Raw genomic sequence first — 17,866 nt, 5'->3', positions numbered from 1 at the left:
AAAAAAGAGATGAAGTAAAATACAGCACTATGTCATCATCCATCCATCCATTTTCTACCGCTTATTCCCTTTTGGGGTCGCAGGGGGCGCTGGCGCCTATCTCAGCTACAATCGGGCAGAAGGCGGGGTACACCCTGGACAAGTCGCCACCTCATCGCAGGGCCAACACAGATAGACAGACAACATTCACACTATGTCATCAGTTTCTGATTTATTAAATTGTATAACAGTGCAAAATATTGCTCATTTGTAGTGGTCTTTCTTGAACTATTTGGAAAATATATATATAAGTAACTAAAAACCTGTTGAAAAATAAACAAGTGATACAATTAGAAATAAAGATTTTTACACATTAACTTGTTGTGCCCTCTTTGGGGATTGAAATAGAGATCCATTTGGATTCATGAACTTAATTCTAAACATTTCTTCACAAAAAAAGAAATCTTTAATATCAATATTTATGGAACATGTCCGCAAAAAATCTAGCTGTCAACACTGAATATTGCATTGTTGCATTTATTTTCACAGTTTATGAACTTACATTCATATTTTGTTGAAATATTATTCAATCAATATATTTATAAATGATTTTTGAATTGTTGCTATTTTTAGAATATTTAAAAAAATCTCACGTACCCCTTGGCATACCTTCAAGTAGCCTCAGGGTTACGCGTACCCTCATTTGAGAACCACTGGTCTAAACACACCAATAAGCTTGTATATAGATGTACAAAAAAATTCCTTATAGGAAGTTGCCATTTGTTATAACTTTGTGACACGATACAATGCACATTAATGAACATAAAAATACAAATGTGACCGATTGTAGCTAAAGGCTGATTTCCATCTGCAGTCCCCAGCAGGTTAACGCTGGGGATCTCATTGCAAAGAAACAAGCCACAGGGCTCCTACTAATTCAGCGCTATAGTGAGTTGTATTGTTCATGCACTTATTTTTGCTGTATTTATCGGGCACAATTGGAGAGCTGGTCCCTGAAAATAATGCCTAAATTAACCCGGTCCGTGATGGAAAAAAGGTCGGGAACCCTTGAGCTATACGAGTGACTCTACTAATGGAAAAAAAAAAGTAACAGCAAAACAGTAAGGGACTAGGTAGAGTGCCGTGTGGAATACTATGGCCTTTCACATTGCCTGTAAAAGCCATATTTTGTTCTGCCTTTTTCAGGTCGCTATTCTGTATAAGCAGCAAAAGCGGATAAATACCAGTTCTACTATTATGGCTCTTGAGGTATTTTAGTGACCCTTGTACTAAAATAACAGCATGGGACAAGGGGAATTGTGCTTTGGGGAAAACAAAAGCTAACTTTTTTACTTGTCACGCTACCTTTTTTGGGGTCAATGATTCTTACTAAATTGAAATACATTTTTCCAGAAAGTTTTTCTACTTTCAAAAGCATTTAATTTGCTCCACCGCACCTTATTATAATGCTGAGCTCATTCATTTTATATTGATCCACTCCTTCCCAATTTGGCCTAAATGAGTATGTGTTCACAGACTGCATGAGGACTGGAAGTTGAAGCATGTTTTGATGTGATGTAAAATCAATTTAATTGAGAAGCTTGTGACTCCTAAAGCTGCCAGGAGAATGACACAATGTGGAATTAGCGATGTTGGAACAATTACGCGGTGATAAATGCGTCTGGGGAATAATAGCGCCGATGTAGGTTTTGTTCATCCAGTATATACTTGTTCCCGTGCAAAGACCAATATATGTACAGTGCATCTGGAAAGTACTTACAGCACTTCACTTTTTCCATATTTTGTTATGGTACAGCCTTATTTTTAAAATGGAATAAATTCATGTTTGTCCTCAAAATTCTACAGACCTCGTAATTACATTTTTTTCAATCTTGCAAATGTAATAAAACTAGAAAAACTACAAACAATTTGCATGTACATAAGTATTCACATTTTTGCAGTAGGAACTGGGAGATTAGTCAGGATAGAGGGAAAGATGAATGCAGCAATGTAGCGAGACATTCTGGATGAAAACCAACACTTCTCATCCAACCTGATGGAGCTTAAGAGGTGCTGCAAAGAGGAATGGGTGAAACTGCCCAAAGATAGGTGTGCCAAGCTTGTGTCATTATATTCAAAAAGGCCTGAGGCTGTAATTGCTGCCAAAGATGCATCAACAAAGTATTGAGCAAAGGCTGTGAATATTTATGTACAAGTGATAATTTTTAATGCATTTTTTACTTAAAAAAACACTTTCACATCGTCATTATGGAGAGTTTGTAGAATTTTAAAGACAAAAATTAAGTTATTGCATTTTGGAATAAGGCTTTAACACAGGGGTCTGCGGCCCGCGAGACGTTATTTGGCGGCCCCCACCTTAATATGAAAGTTTAATGTTAGTGCGGCCCGCAAGTTTTATATGAATGGCGCTGGACAGCATTGTGTCATTTGGGTCCAAAATGGCTCTTTCAACGTTCTGGGTTGCCTACCCCTGCGTTGGTGGAAAAGCGGCGAATGAGTGAGAGCGACAGAGAGTTTGCCATGGAGACGAGGGTTTTCTTACATGCCTGGCTGCAGTTACACCGCGACACCTGTCCGTCAGTAATAACAGTCCCCGATAACCTGGACCAATCCAAACTGTTATTAGTTTTATTTTTGTTTAACATGCATTGCCTCACAAGATGAACACTACAAATACAGTGGGGAAAAAAAGTGTTTAGTCAGCCACCGATTGTGCAAGTTCTCCCACTTAAAATGATGACAGAGGTCTGTAATTTTCATCATGGGTACACTTCAACTGTGAGAGACAGAATGTGAAAAAAAATCCAGGAATTCACATTGTAAGAATTTTAAAGAATTTATTTGTAAATTATGGTGGAAAATAAGTATTTGGTCACTTCAAACAAGGAAGATCTCTGTAACTTCTTCTTTAAGAAGCTCTTCTGTCCTCCACTCATTACCTGTATTAATGGCACTTGTTTGAACTCGTTATCTGTATAGAAGACACCTGTCCACAGCCTCAAACAGTGAGACTCCAAACTCCGCTATGGCCAAGACCAAAGAGCTGTCGAAGGACACCAGGAAAATAATTGTAGACCTGCACCAGACTGGGAAGAGTGAATCTACAATAAGCAAGCAACTTGGTGTCAATAAAACAACTATGAGAGAAATTATGAGAAAATGGAAGACATACAAGACCACTGATAATCTCCCTCTATCTGGGGCTCCACGCAAGATCTCATCCCGTGGGGTCAAAATGATCATGAGAACGGTGAGCAAAAATCTCAGAACCACACGGGGGGACCTGGTGAATGACCTACAGAGAGCTGGGACCAAAGTAACAAAGGTCACCATCAGTAACACACTAGCCGACAGGGAATCAAATCCTGCAGTGCCAGACGTGCCCCCATGCTTAAGCCAGTGCATGTCCAGGCCCGTCTGAAGTTTGTCAGAGAGCACATGGATGATACAGCAGAGGATTGGGAGGATGTCATGTGGTCAGATGAAACCAAAATAGAACTTTCTGGTATAAACTCAACTCGTCGTGTTTGGAGGAAGAAGAATACTGAGTTACATCCAAAGAACATCATACCTACTGTGAAACATGGGGGTGGAAACATCATGCTTTGGGGCTGTTTTTCTGCTAAGGTGACAGGACAATAGATCCGTGTTAAGGAAAGAATGAACGGGGCCATGTATCGCGAGATTTTAAGCCAAAACCTCCTTCAATCAGTGAGAGCTTTGAATGGTTGACCAAATACTTATTTTCCACCATAATTTACAAATTAATTCTTTAAAATTCCTCCAATGTGAATTCCTGGATTTTTTTTTTCACATTCTGTCTCTCACAGTTGAAGTGTACCTATGATGAAAATTACAGACCTCTGTCATGATTTTAAGTGGGACAACTTGCACAATCGGGGCTGACTAAATACTTTTTTGCCCCACTGCATTTCTATATGACGCCCGGATAACACTCTGGGAGCCGTCACTTTTTTGCGCTCGATAACCCAGTACTTTCTCGGCTATTATCTGCCGACCGCCGTGTTGCTGTAGGGAGGAAAAGCGGAACGACACACATTGCGGAAATAACATTATTCTCCGTGCGTCGGCGAAATACAAATACATTCCACAAACCCAAACATGTCTTTTTCAAAGCTTGCAGTGAAGAGAAGGATTAGTGATGTGCAAAGACTATTCTAGGAAAAGTTGGGAGATGCAATATTTCTTTGTTGAGCACATCGGCACCCCGACGTGTCTTATTTGCAGACAGAAAGTTGCGGTGCACAAGGGATACAATTTGAAACGTCGTTATACAACTAGACATGCTGAGGAGTATGCAACATTTTTTAAAAGAAATCTTTTCTTGCGGCCCAGCCTCACCCAGACTCTGCATCCAGTGGCCTCCAGGTAAATTGAGTTTGAGACCCCTGCTTTAACAAATCAAAATGTGGAAAATGTGAAGCTCTGTGAATACTTCCCGCATGCACTGTTCAACCCAAATGGTCTAAAACGCAACTAATGCAAGTTTTATCAATCAATCAATGTTTACTTATATAGCCCTAAAGGCCTACAGAAACCCACTACTACCGACCACGCAGTCTGATAGTTTATATATCAATGATGAAATATTAACATTGCAACACATGCCAATACGGCCGGTTTAGTTTACTAAATTACAATTTTTAATTTCCCGCGGAGTTTCTTGTTGAAAACGCGTATGATGACGTCTCGGGTTGGAGGTGACATTTTAGCGCAGCACCTCTTGCGGCTAAAAGTCCTCTCTTTTCATGGCGCAATTACACAGTATTTTGGACATCTGTGTTGCTGAATTTTTTGCAATTTGTTCAATTAATAATGGAGAAGTCAAAGTAGAAAGATGGAGTTGGGAAGCTTTAGCCTTTCGCCACACAAACACACAGTGTTTCCTTGTTTAAAATTCCCAGAGGTGAAGCTTTACTATGGATCCCGACCGCTTGTCAACCGGCAGGTTTCAGTGAGAAAATTGTGGTAGAAAGTCGCCTCTTACCGGAGATCTGCGGATCTTTCGCCGTCCATGCAGCTGCCGTGACTTCCCTCAGAGACTGGGGTCAACACACCCGTAGACACACTCCTCCGACTATCAGGTACTATTTAACTCACTAAAACACTAGCAACACAATAGAAAGATAAGGGATTTCTTAGAATTATCCTAGTAAATGTGTCTGAAAACATCTGAATCGCTTCCAATGCAATTTCCTTTTTTTTCTTTTTTCTAGTCCTTCGCTATTAATATCCTCAGCCACAAATCTTTCATCCTCGCTCAAATTAATGGGGAAATTGTCGTTTTCTCGGTCCGAGTAGCTCTTGCTGCTGGAGGCTCCCATTAGAAACAATGTGAGGATGTGAGGAGCCCTCACACCGGTGACGTCATCATCTGCTACTTCCGGTAAAGCCAAGGCTTTTTTTTATTAGTGACCAAAAGTTGCAAATTTTATCGTCGATGTTCTCTACTAAATCCTTTCAGCAAAAATATGGCTATATCACAAAATGATCAAGTATGACACATAGAATGGACCTGCTATCCCCGTTTGAATAAGAAAATCTAATTTCAGTAGGCCTCTAAATAACGAGTGTCTCAAAGGGCTGCACAAGTGAAGTGAAGTGAATTATATTTATATAGCGCTTTTCTCAAGTGACTCAAAGCGCTTTACATAGTGAAACCCAATATCTAAGTTACATTTAAACCAGTGTGGGTGGCACTGGGAGCAGGTGGGTAAAGTGTCTTGCCCAAGGACACAACGGCAGTGACTAGGATGCCAGAAGCGGGAATCGAACCTGCAACCCGCAAATTCCTGACACGGCCGCTCTACCAACCGAGCTATGCCGCCCCAACGGCCACAACGACATCCTCGGCTCAGCTCCCACATCAGGTTTTGCATCCAGAAAAGTTTCCAGATTAGCGTGCGACGAAAGAAGCATCTGAAAAGTTGAAACTTAAGTAGGTTAGACAACGCAGGTCCCCCAAACAACCGTGTAATCAACACGCCATTAGTTTGCTCATTATTGCCTGAATCATTGCAATCACCACTGGAGCGCGTTTGGGCAGCACAACACTGCGGTACATGTTAATAAACCAAATTGTGATAGCTCCTCGTGTCCTGATTGCTCGGATCTTGTTATAGATATTGTGGATTGTCAATAAGCCACGAGGTGGGGGGGATGCGCACCGCGTTCTCGCACTCACTACAAATTGCTCGTGTATATTCAGTGGGCCGGTGCTGGCTAATTAAAAGAAATGGAGACACGGAGATCTCCAGTGGTTCTTCGCTCTCCGAGTGGAGAGCTTTGGCTCCAACATGGCCGTGTTTTCAATTAGACACATGCGGCTGAATGTGCTTCTTTAAGAGCGCCTGAACAAAATGAGTTTTCCTGACAAGAGTTTATTGTAATATCTGCGGTAGAATATCATATAAAATATTGTACAATGTGATCACAAAAATAAACTTTCCCTACATGTTATTTTGCAATAAATACAATTTTGTTATAATAATAATCAGCATAAAAAAAAATGCTGTGAGGTCATTAAAAGTGTCATACCCCTCAATTTGGCGCTAACTCCTCTCACCATGGCAACAGAGAGAAAGAGGGAGGGGCATATGTGCCCTCAGGTGGCTGCTTCTTCTTCTTCTTCTTCAAAGGGCGTCAGGTCAAGATGGCTGCTGTGACGTAGTCAGCAAATGAATGCAGAACAGGTTTAGCACGAACAGACCGACGACCAAGCCAACGAGAACCTTCTGGATCCACAGACACGTGTTGATGTTTTGCTCCAGCCTGCAGTTGCTGGCCATCAATCGCATGAGCTGGCGAGACAAACCAAATTATTTAGGAAAACCTGGACTTACTGTAAGCTCTGGAAAGGATAGAAGGTTAAGGCACATGAAGAACAAAGAAGTACACAGCAGAAATTCTAAAATCTACCACACCTAAGGCTAGAATTCTGGAAAATTATACGCCTAAAGTTGGAACCTCCACCAGGCAATTTCCTGAAAGAGCTCAATGTAGCTTAAAGGCCTACTGAAATGATATTTTCTTATTTAAACGGGGATAGCAGGTCCATTCTATGTGTCATACTTGATCATTTCGCGATATTGCCATATTTTTGCTGAAAGGATTTAGTAGAGAACATTGACGATTAAGTTCGCAACTTTTGGTCGCTAATAAAAAAGCCTTGCCTTTACCGGAAGTAGCAGACGATGTGCGCATGATTTCACCGGTTGTAGGGCTTCTCACATCCTCAGCAGTAAGAGCTATTCGGACCAAGAAAGCGACAATTTCCCCAATAATTTGAGCGAGGATGAAATATTCGAGGATGAGGATATTGATAGCAAAGGACTATAAAAAAAAAATTATAATAATAATAAATTAAAAGCGACGGCTCCGGGCGGCGGCAGTGTGAACGATTCAGATGTAATTAGACAAATTTACTAGGATAATTCTGGAAGATCCCTTATCTGCTTATTGTTTTAATAGTGTTTTAGTGAGATTCTAAAGACATACCTCAAAGTCGGGTGGCTGCGGTGAACACGCCAGTGTCTCAGAGAGAAGCCGAGGAGCCAAGATCACAGCTGCCTTTTTTGACAGCTACTGCAGGAGGACGCATAATCCACTGATGTCTCCGGTAAGAGCTGACTTAATATTACAATTTTCCCATCCAAAAACATGCTGATTGACGCAGAGAAACATGTTCGCCTGACCGCTCTGTGTTAAAACTTCACAACGAACAAAGAAACACAGGCTGTGTCTCGGTGCTAAAGACAGCTGCAATACACCGCTTTCCACCAACAGCATTGTTCTTTATACTCTCCATTATTAATTGAACAAATTGCTAAAGATTCAGCAACACAGATGTCCAAATTACTGTGTAATTATGCGATGAAAAGAGACGACTTTTAGCCGTAAGTGGTGCTGAGGTAATATGCCCCTTCCAAATGTCCCCTCACAAACATACGCGTCATCATTCCACGACGTTTTCAACGAGAAACTCCGCGGGAAATTTAAAATTGCAATTTAGTAAACTAAAAAGGCCGTATTGGCATGTGTTGCAATGTTAATATTTCATCATTGATATATAAACTATCAGACTGCGTGGTCGGTAGTAGTGGCTTTCAGTAGGCCTTTAAGTTCAACTAAAGATTACCTTCTAACTTTCGCTCTTTGTGTCTTTTTATCAACACTTCTACGAATTGATGAGACTGCAGCCTCCCCATTCACTTTGCTACTTTTTATAAAAGTTAAGGTACGGTTTTTGCACCTATTATGAGTTCTCTTTACGCTTGTGTAATAGCTAAGAATGTATACAAAACCTGTCTAAAGCGCATTTGCCCATGACTTCCATTTAAAGGCCTACTGAAATTAGATTTTCTTATTTAAACGGGGATAGCAAGTGCATTCTATGTGTCATACTTGATCATTTTGCGATATTGACATATTTTTGCTGAAAGGATTTAGTAGAGAACATCGACGATAAAGTTTGCAACTTTTGGTCGCTAATAAAAAAGCCTTGCCTGTACCGGAAGTAGCATACGATGTGCGCGTGACATCACGGGTTGTAGGGCTCCTCACATCTGAACATTGTTTACAATCATAGCCACCAGCAGCTAGAGCGATTAGGACCGAGAAAGCGACAATTTCCCCATTAATTTGAGCGAGGATGAAAGATTTGTGGATGAGGAAAGTGAGAGTGAAGGACTAGAAAAACCCCCAAAACAAAACAAAAAAAAAGGTTTAAAAAAAAGGTTTAAAAAAAAAAAAGGCGAAGGCAGTGAGAGCGATTCAGATCTTATTAGACACATTTACTAGGACAACTCTGGAAAAAACCTTATCTTCTTATTGTGTTACAAGTGTTTTAGTGAGATTATATGGTACCTGAAAGTCGGAGGGGTGTGGCCACGGGTGTGGTGACCACCAGTGTCTCTGAGTGAAGCCCCGCAGCTGCAGGAGGACACAAGCTCCGCTCATAACTACGGTAAGAGCCGACCTATTACCACAATTTTCTCACCAAAACCTGCCGGTTGACATGTGGTCGGGAACCATGTTCGCTTGACCGCTCTGTTCAATAGTAAAGCTTCACCTTCGGGAATTTTAAACAAGGAAACACCGGCTGTGTTTTTGATGCTAAAGGCAGCTGCAAATACACCGCTTCCCACCTCCATCTTTCTACTTTGACTTCTCCATTATTAATTGAACAAATTGCCAAAAATTCAGCAACACATATGTCCAAAATACCGTGTAATTATGTGATTAAAACAGACTACTAATAGCTTGGATCGGGTTGTAAAAAAATGTCCGCTACAACCGGTGACGTCAAACGCACGCGTCAACATACCGCGACCTTTTTAACAAGACGCTTCGCGGGAAATTTAAAATTGCAATTTAGTAAACTAAAAAGGCCGTATTGGCATGTGTTGCAATGTTAATATTTCATCATTGATATATAAACTATCAGACTGCGTGGTCGGTAGTAGTGGGTTTCAGTAGGCCTTCAACATAGACGGATAGATAGTACTTTATTGATTACTTCAGGAAAATTAAACATTGTTTTGTTGTTGTTAAAGTAATGTACTTATTCCTTGTAGCAATACTTCTAAAGCAGTGAGGAAAGAAGAAAGAAGAGTGCTGCAGCGAGCATTACGTCACACTTGCTTGGCGCTGTTGCTCTAGTTGAACTTTCTCTTTTTGAAAGCTGCCAGTCCTTTTAATATTTGCACATTTTGTAGATGGCTTTCCATGGGTATATTTGCAATACATATAAAAATTACACCCACATTGCAATGGTGTGCGTTTTGTTTACATCCGGTTTCAATAGAGTGGTTTTCGGTGATTAAGTTTTCTGTACATCACTTGTCAATAGTGCACAAATAATATTCTATATATATATATATATATATATATATATATATATATATATATATATGTATCAGTTTGTACTGTAAGGACCAGTTAATTTTAATGTTTAATGTTCGTGTGGTTTGGATTTGATGTCAGCTTTTGACATGTTTGCAAACACACCGTCCGTGCATGAAATGTGATTGGCGGAGAATGAGGAAGTGTTTTGTGTCCAGGGAAGCACGGACTGACAAGACGAAAGTGTTTACACGGGAGATATTGTTATCATAAGATCATAGGAGTTACAAATAGCGTCTGACTTTGTGTGATTTCTTCTGGGGGCTACAATATATTATATTACTTTAATTTGTTTTCAAGTAAAAAAAAAAATCGTATATTTTCAAGTAGAGGTGGTAATAAAAACACCGTGGCGGCACACCACATTTAAATACATTAAGGGGAAACCCTGATGTTAATTAGGAAAGCATTTAGTGTAGCATAAAGAGTGGAAAAACAAGGCAACGTGTACCGGAGTGGTCAGTTTGTGTGTAAACAAACAAACAACAACTATGTAACTCCATTTTAATGAGTTTATTAAGCTTCCAATCTGTCCTCATATTGATTTCTAAAATCAATTAGAGAGACATTTAGAAAGTAATTTGGAGAAGGGGGAGTCAGTCACGCCGCCTCGCTTGTCCACAGGCTAAAGAGTAAATGAAAATAAAATGGTGGTAAGAAAATGTGTAGCTCCTGCAAACAACGAAAGCATTCCCTTACTAAGTGCTAATCTAGGGATTGGGGGCTATCTTTGGAACACGTTATGAAAATACAATGTCAATAATACGTCCATATCATCGTCAACATTAGGTGCACATGCACAGTCTAATGAGACTCAATACAAGATCAGTATGAAATATTCTGGCTTTTTATAAGATCATTTCTGTGGGTAGAGTTTGCATCATACTGAGACCTATTTGTAATAGGAATGCAACATCTACTGTAAGTCACAAAATGTTAGGACAGTATGACTCAAAAGTCTTATTGCGAAATATTTGCATTTATTGGGAGTTCAGTGAGCATCTTAAAGTGGTAACTTTAATTTTTATTGTTTATATGTTTTACTAGTAAGAGATGCTTCTATTTGTGCTTGTATGATGCTATGATTTTTAAAGGCCTACTGAAACCCACTACTACCCACCAAGCAGTCTGATAGTTTATATATCAATGATGAAATATTAACATTGCAACACATGCCAATACGGCCGGTTTAGTTTACTAATTTGCAATTTTAAATTTCGAGCGGAAGTATCATGCTTAAACAGGTGTTTTGTAGAGGACATTTTGTTCCAGCACCGTTCACAGCTATAAGTAGTCTGTTTTCATCGCATAATTCCACAGTATTATGGACACTTGTGTTGCTGAATCTTTTGCAATTTGTTCAATGAATAATGGAGACGTCAAAGAAGAAAGCTGTAAGTGGGAAGCGGTGTATTGCGGCCGCCTTTAGCAACACAAACACAGCCGGTGTTTCATTGTTTACAATCCCGAAAGATGACGGTGAAACTTTACTATGGAACAGAGGGGTCAAGCGAACACGGTTGGATTGGACCACACACACAAAGTGCAGTGTATTACGCAGCATATATTTCGAAAGATCGTGTTTCGAAGAGGGTCCCTTGCGAAGGGCAGAGATGGGCATCGCCATCATCCGTCGACTGGTGTTGAAGATAGGTGCGGGTTGTACAGGTACGACCATGTAATCTCACTAAAACACTAGTAACACAATAAGCAGATGGAATTTCCAGAATTATCTTAGTAAATTTGTCTAATAACATCTGAATCGCTCCCACTGTATAGTCCTTTTTTTTCTTTTTTCTAGTCCTTCACTCTCACTTTCCTCATCCACGAATCTTTCATCCTCGCTCAAATTAATGGGGAAATCGTCGCTTTCTCGGTCCGAATCGCTCTCGCTGCTGGTGGCCATGATTGTAAACAATGTTCAGATGTGAGCAGCTCCACAACCCGTGACGTCACGCGCACATCGTCTGCTACTTACGGTACAGGCAAGGCTTTTTTTATCAGCACCAAAAGTTGCGAACTTTATCGTCGATGTTCTCGACTAAATCCTTTCAGCAAAAATATGGCAATATCGTGAAATGATCAAGTATGACACATAAAATGGACCTGCTATCCCCGTTTAAATAAGAAAATCTCATTTCACTTGGCCTTTAATGATGACAGTGTGACACGAGCATATTAATCGCATTTCCAGGGCATGCATGAGGTCCCTTACTGGTGGTGTACATAATTTAGTGTCCAAAAAGAACAACTGCAATTTAACACAAGATACGTCTTTCAAAATTACCGCTGTGTTTACGTCCTGGCTGTTTCCAGTGTCAGCCACACCGCCCTTCAGAGAGCTTCCTGCCAATTTAACACTCTCCAGCACATGGCAGCGTAACCTGCAAGGAGAAAGACCATCTCAGGTGAAAGACCTTCTCAAGTCACTACAAACAAGCTATGTACTGTAACTGTACCTGTGCTCCATAATCCTAGCTTTTGGTACTTCTTTCCAAAACTGAGCCAGTTCTTGGGATCCTACATTATCCATCTCAGCAGCCATCACCAAGAACCGGTCCTGGGGGGACGCCTGAGAACCTGCAGTAAATGAAAGCTTTTAGAGCAAACTGTAGGCCACGGGAGGCCTGTCTTTCAAAACAACACTACGGTTTGATGCGGCTTAGACGTAGCGAGGGAGTAGGGAATAGGCGTCCTCACTTAAGCGGATTTGATCATGTCCAGTGAACTAAAACAAGTACCTCCATGCAAGGAGACCACTATATCGATCGAGCCGCCGGGTTCACAAGTGCTACTGCTGGGCTTCACTCTGTACTTCTCAGGTGCCGTGGTACGGACCTGTCATGTAGAGGAACCGCCATTAGAGCTACCATTTGTTGTGAATGCCTGCTACGTGACGTAAAATAAGTCAATACTTTCTAGCATGAATAATCTGCAAGTAGCGTGTGCTCACCTTAAATGCCAGCGGGTTTTTGGTCACGTTGCTCAGGATAATGAGGCTTTTCTTCTCTGTGTCTCCAGAGCCAAAACTGAGCTCTTCAGCTGGGCTGTATTGAGCAAAAAAAAAAATTTAAAATTGTATCAACGTGTGAAGCAGCCTCATGGACTGAAGTGGAAATCCTGCCCAATAGCTCGTTTACCAACACTGCTTCATGTTCGCACGCACTCCATCCATCCATCCATTTTCTACCGCTTATTCCATTTGGGGTTGCGGGGGGCGCTGGTGCCTATCTCAGCTACAATCGGGCGGAAGGCGGGGTACACCCTGGACAAGTCGCCACCTCATCACAGGGCCAACACAGACAACATTCACACTCACATTCACACACTAGGGCCAATTTAGTGTTGCCAATCAACCTATCCCCAGGTGCATGTCACTCATAAACACATCATAATGGGACTGTCTGTGAATGCAGCTTGTCGTTACTCTGACATCAGCGTTGCCAACTTAACGACTTTGTCGCTATATTTAGCGAGTATTCCCACCCCTCAACGAATGACATATCTAGCAATTTTTTTCTGGTCTTTTTTGGACACATTTATCCCTATTCTAAGGGCTTCACGGTGGCAGAGGGGTTAGTGCGTCTGCCTCACAATACGAAGGTCCTGCAGTCCTGGGTTCAATCCCAGGCTCGGGATCTTTCTGTGTGGAGTTTGCATGTTCTCCCCGTGAATGCGTGGGTTCCCTCCGGGTACTCCGGCTTCCTCCCACTTCCAAAGACATGCACCTGGGGATAGGTTGATTGGCAACACTAAATTGGCCCTGGTGTGTGAATGTAAGTCTGAATGTTGTCTGTCTATCTGTGTTGGCCCTGCGATGAGGTGTCAACTTGTCCAGGGTGTACCCCGCCTCCCGCCCCATTGTAGCTGAGATAGGCGCCAGCGCCCCCCGCGATCCCAAAAAGGGAATAAGCAGTAGAAAATGGGTGGATCTCCCATCTGCTGAAGTGAAAAATGTTCACAACTGCGCGGATTACGACACTCTCACTCAACGTAAGTGTCAGTGCGCACCAAGATGTCAGGCTTGTCCCTGACAGTTTAATTATGTTTTGGTGTTTCCTCTGTCATTTCCTGTCAGCGCTCTTATTTTGGTTATTTCCTGATTGTCTTCATTAGTGCTGCTTACCCTCAGCTGCGGCTGATTGGCACCTGGCCACACCTGGTGTCAATCAGCCACCTGCTATTTAAACCTGCTTTGTCCTCCACTCCGGGCTGGATTATTGTCATTAATACTTGTTGTTGAACCTGTAGCTGTTTGCAGCATGCTGTCTTTTTGTTCCTAGTTCCTGTTTGCTGGATCCTGTTTCCCATTTTCCAGTTTGGCTGTTCCTGGTTTCTGGTATGTGTTTTTTTTCCTTTATGTGATGGACATTAAATCATGTTTTCAGGGCTTCACGGTGGCAGAGGGGTTAGTGCGTCTGCCTCACAATACGAAGGTCCTGAGTAGTCCTGGGTTCAATCCCAGACTCGGGAACTTTCTGTGTGGAGTTTGCATGTCCTCCCCGTGAATGCGTGGGTTCCCTCCGGGTACTCCGGCTTCCTCCCACTTCCAAAGACATGCAACTTGGGATAAACTGATTGGCAACACTAAATTGGCCCTAGTGTGTGAATGTAAGTGTGAATGTTGTCTGTCTATCTGTGTTGGCCCTGTGATGAGATAGCGACTTGTCCAGGGTGTACACCGCCTTCCGTCCGATTGTAGCTGAGATAGGCACCACCACCCCCCGTCACCCCAAAGGGAATAAGCGGTAGAAAATGGATGGATGGATAAGTCATGTTTCCCTGGACAAAGCCTTTCCTTTTCTGCATCTTGGGGTTCGTGACCAACAACATGTGACACAAGAACCGCACTTTGAGTTTAGGAAGCCCTACAAAATAGCCCATCGACTTTAGTATTTTTGATGCTTGATCAAGTGCAGGGCACCTGGAAGAACAAACATCATATTGCACTTATATTTTGAATGCAGTGTATATAATCCATCCATCCATCTATTTCATACCGCTTATTCCCTTTGGGGTCGCTGGTGCCTATCTCAGCTACAATCGGGCGGAAGGCGGGGTACACCCTGGACAAGTCGCCACCTCATCGCAGGGCCAACACAGATAGACAGACAACATTCACACTCACATTCACACACTAGGGCCAATTTAGTGTTGCCAATCAACCTATCCCCAGGTGCATGTCTTTGGAAGTGGGAGGAAGCCGGAGTACCCAGAGGGAATAATCCAGAATAAAATACTAAATAAACTTCCAGAAAGCCATCTATTGTATTGTGACATAAAAAAAAACCCACTGAGTTATTGTTGGTTTAGGATAGGTCAACTCAGATAGTGTTGACAAATGACAAAGCAGAGCTCATTTCAGCGCCACTATGCTAAATCAACACAGCCACATTATAACAAGCATAGAGTCTTTCGCCCACTCACTCGTGTTATCACAACAACAAAATGGGTGCGTGCAAGTGGAGAATCCAGTTTCGGTACAAGTAAATTTCAACTACAGTAATCGGTTAAAAGTATTCAACATATAACAATATCAGAATCAGAAAAAAACTATTTTGACCAAGTATTTTTAACACACTCACTAGAGATGTGCGGTTTGCGGTCTCATCCGCGGAGTCCGCAAATAAACCGCGGGTTGGGCGGGTGACATGACGAAAAAATTGATTTTAATTAGATTCGGGTGGGTGGGGGTTAAACCATCCGGAAATATTTGATATACATGGTTCCGGGATCGATATCCTTTGCCATTCAAAGAGCTATTTAAGACCCGAGTCACAAAGCAAAGAAGACAATAGGAGACACTAATATTCTCTAGAATGACTGCCGGCAGTCACCCAGATAAGTATTAAGGCGTGCTATGAAGCCATTGACTTTGTCGCCTTCTATAGCATGTTCAAACTGCTTGTCAATCCAGCATCATGTTGTGTGTGGTTTATGCAGACACACGCACACGACTGCAAGGCATACTGGGTGACACAGAGTACACTAATGGTTGTGATATAAACAATTTTAACACTTCGTAATATGCGCCACGCTGTGAAGCCACACCAAACAAGATTGACAAACACATTTCGGGAGAACATCCTCCCAGTAACACAACATAAACGCAACACAAAAAATACCCATAATCCTTTGTATCCAACAACAAGCCCTGATCTGAACCCACATTGTTGGAATTTGACTTGGTAGCCTGTGCTCTCTCTGTTCAATGCAAGAAACAAAGAAAAACACACCAACAACGAAAGAGTACAGCTCGATGGCGGCCATCCATGGCACCGTATATACTGTAAATACTGTATTCAATTAACCAAAATCAGGAGTATAGTCCAAAAAGCAAAAAAAATGCCAGGGTTTCTAAAGGCGCCAGATCAAAAATTATTGTCATTACGGGCTGTGGCTGTAGGGAACCTCTTTTTATGAACTTAAAATGGCGGTAGCTGCATTTGAAGTACAATGAGTGGTAAGCATCCAGCATCTTTATGTATCTCTGCATGTGCTTTAAAATGTTGCGACTCAGATGTTTGCGTGTAATACTTGTACTGGTGTTTACAATGAACTTATCAGAGGTAATAATGCTTTTAAGTAGTTGGCTATTTACCAATGTTACAAAAATGGTCCTGTATCTGCTGTGTTTTGTGTTCTTGGTTTGGTCTGTACTTTTACCAGTGGCAGACTTATTTTTGCACTTTTAGTGCCATTACGAATGTTAAAATGTTACTTGAACATTTTGCATTTTTATCATCATTCAACTTTTTCATTGTTTTTATTACGTTTTACACTTTGCTATATGTAAAATCTGCACTGCAACCACATAAAAAAATGTCCCCATCAGGGGATGGACACAAGTCAACCCTGGAATAGATTATTCCTATTCGCCTGATTTCACAGGAGGGACAAATTGATTTAATTCTGTTTAGTGTATGTTTATGATGTTGTAGTTTCCAGTAGTGTATAACTGTACTTTGTCGCACTGAAAGTTGTTCTCATATTTTGCCTTTTTCTAATATTCAGAATGTTGTAGCCACTGTAGAGGCCCTTGCAAAACTTATCAGATCGAGACAGGAAAGTGCTCATTTGGGAAAATCTGTGACAAAACGCCCACATTCTCATTATCTTACAGACACATATGCTCATAAAACACTTGCTGTATTCTGCAGGGAACATAAAAGCTAGCAAATACATTATCATTTGAAGCTTTTTAAGCCTTTCTGTATTTATTTTCTTCTTTTTCATGTCATGGTGAAGTGTTATTTGCCCACGGTAAAGCACTCGCTACAGCTCAAGGGAGGGTCTTGGAGCTGAGCAAAGCTTTGGAGATACAGGCGATCAAAGCAGTCCCCTTCCCCACACTCCTTTCTCCTGGGCTGCCCCTGGCCTTGAATTAAAAACTAACACCGCTCAGAAACATCGCTGCATTAAAGGCTCATTTCACTGTGTTTATTGGCATGATTTGGAGCCTTGAGCTGTCAAGATCTCTCACATCAAAGCTGATATGCGCTGAAAAACAGACCTAGACATGCGTCAATGAGGGTTAATATTGTGCAGAACGTGTGTGCTCACACAAATATGGGCCTTTGAAACATTCAAATATGTAGACATAAGTATTGGGACACCTACAGGTTTGTTTGTTTTAAAAAAAAACGTTTACAGGGAGCTTGTGCTGCCCGCTTTGCAGGTAGATTTCTTCTTGAGAGACTTTCTACAAGATGCTGGGAATTTAGAGCATTTGCAGGTCTTATTTATGTGCTGAAGTCCTCTTTAAGGCTAAACCCCCTTCGACTGTGTCTCAATCCCTTCAGCCTTGTTGTAGTTTTGAGCGCAATCATCTCCAGTGTACTGGCACATATACATTTGAACTATGCGCTACTTTTTTATTAAAAATGGCAACAACATGCATGTGCATTTACGAGCCAGTCTGGCCCCACAACAAGAGGATACA

General features: G+C 41.5%; 1 protein-coding gene across 1 annotated transcript in view; it reads right to left on the bottom strand.

The window, feature by feature from the left end:
* Positions 1-6,381: 6,381 nt before the first annotated feature.
* Positions 6,382-17,866, bottom strand: part of mospd2 (motile sperm domain containing 2) — a 34,165-nt gene continuing 22,680 nt past the window's right edge. The window contains exons 11-15 of the mRNA XM_061879105.1: positions 12,878-12,971; positions 12,666-12,762; positions 12,384-12,504; positions 12,212-12,308; positions 6,382-6,821 (exon numbers count right to left, since the gene is read on the bottom strand). Coding sequence (XP_061735089.1) covers positions 6,669-6,821; positions 12,212-12,308; positions 12,384-12,504; positions 12,666-12,762; positions 12,878-12,971 — 562 coding nt within the window. The 3' untranslated portion in view covers positions 6,382-6,668. The remainder of the gene's footprint in view (positions 6,822-12,211; positions 12,309-12,383; positions 12,505-12,665; positions 12,763-12,877; positions 12,972-17,866) is intronic.

The sequence above is a fragment of the Nerophis ophidion genome, linkage group LG19 (assembly GCF_033978795.1).
Source record: "Nerophis ophidion isolate RoL-2023_Sa linkage group LG19, RoL_Noph_v1.0, whole genome shotgun sequence".
In the NCBI taxonomy this organism is placed as follows: domain Eukaryota; kingdom Metazoa; phylum Chordata; class Actinopteri; order Syngnathiformes; family Syngnathidae; genus Nerophis; species Nerophis ophidion.
The sequence above is the reverse complement of the archived record's forward strand: the minus strand, read 5'-3'. Positions and strand labels throughout refer to the sequence as shown.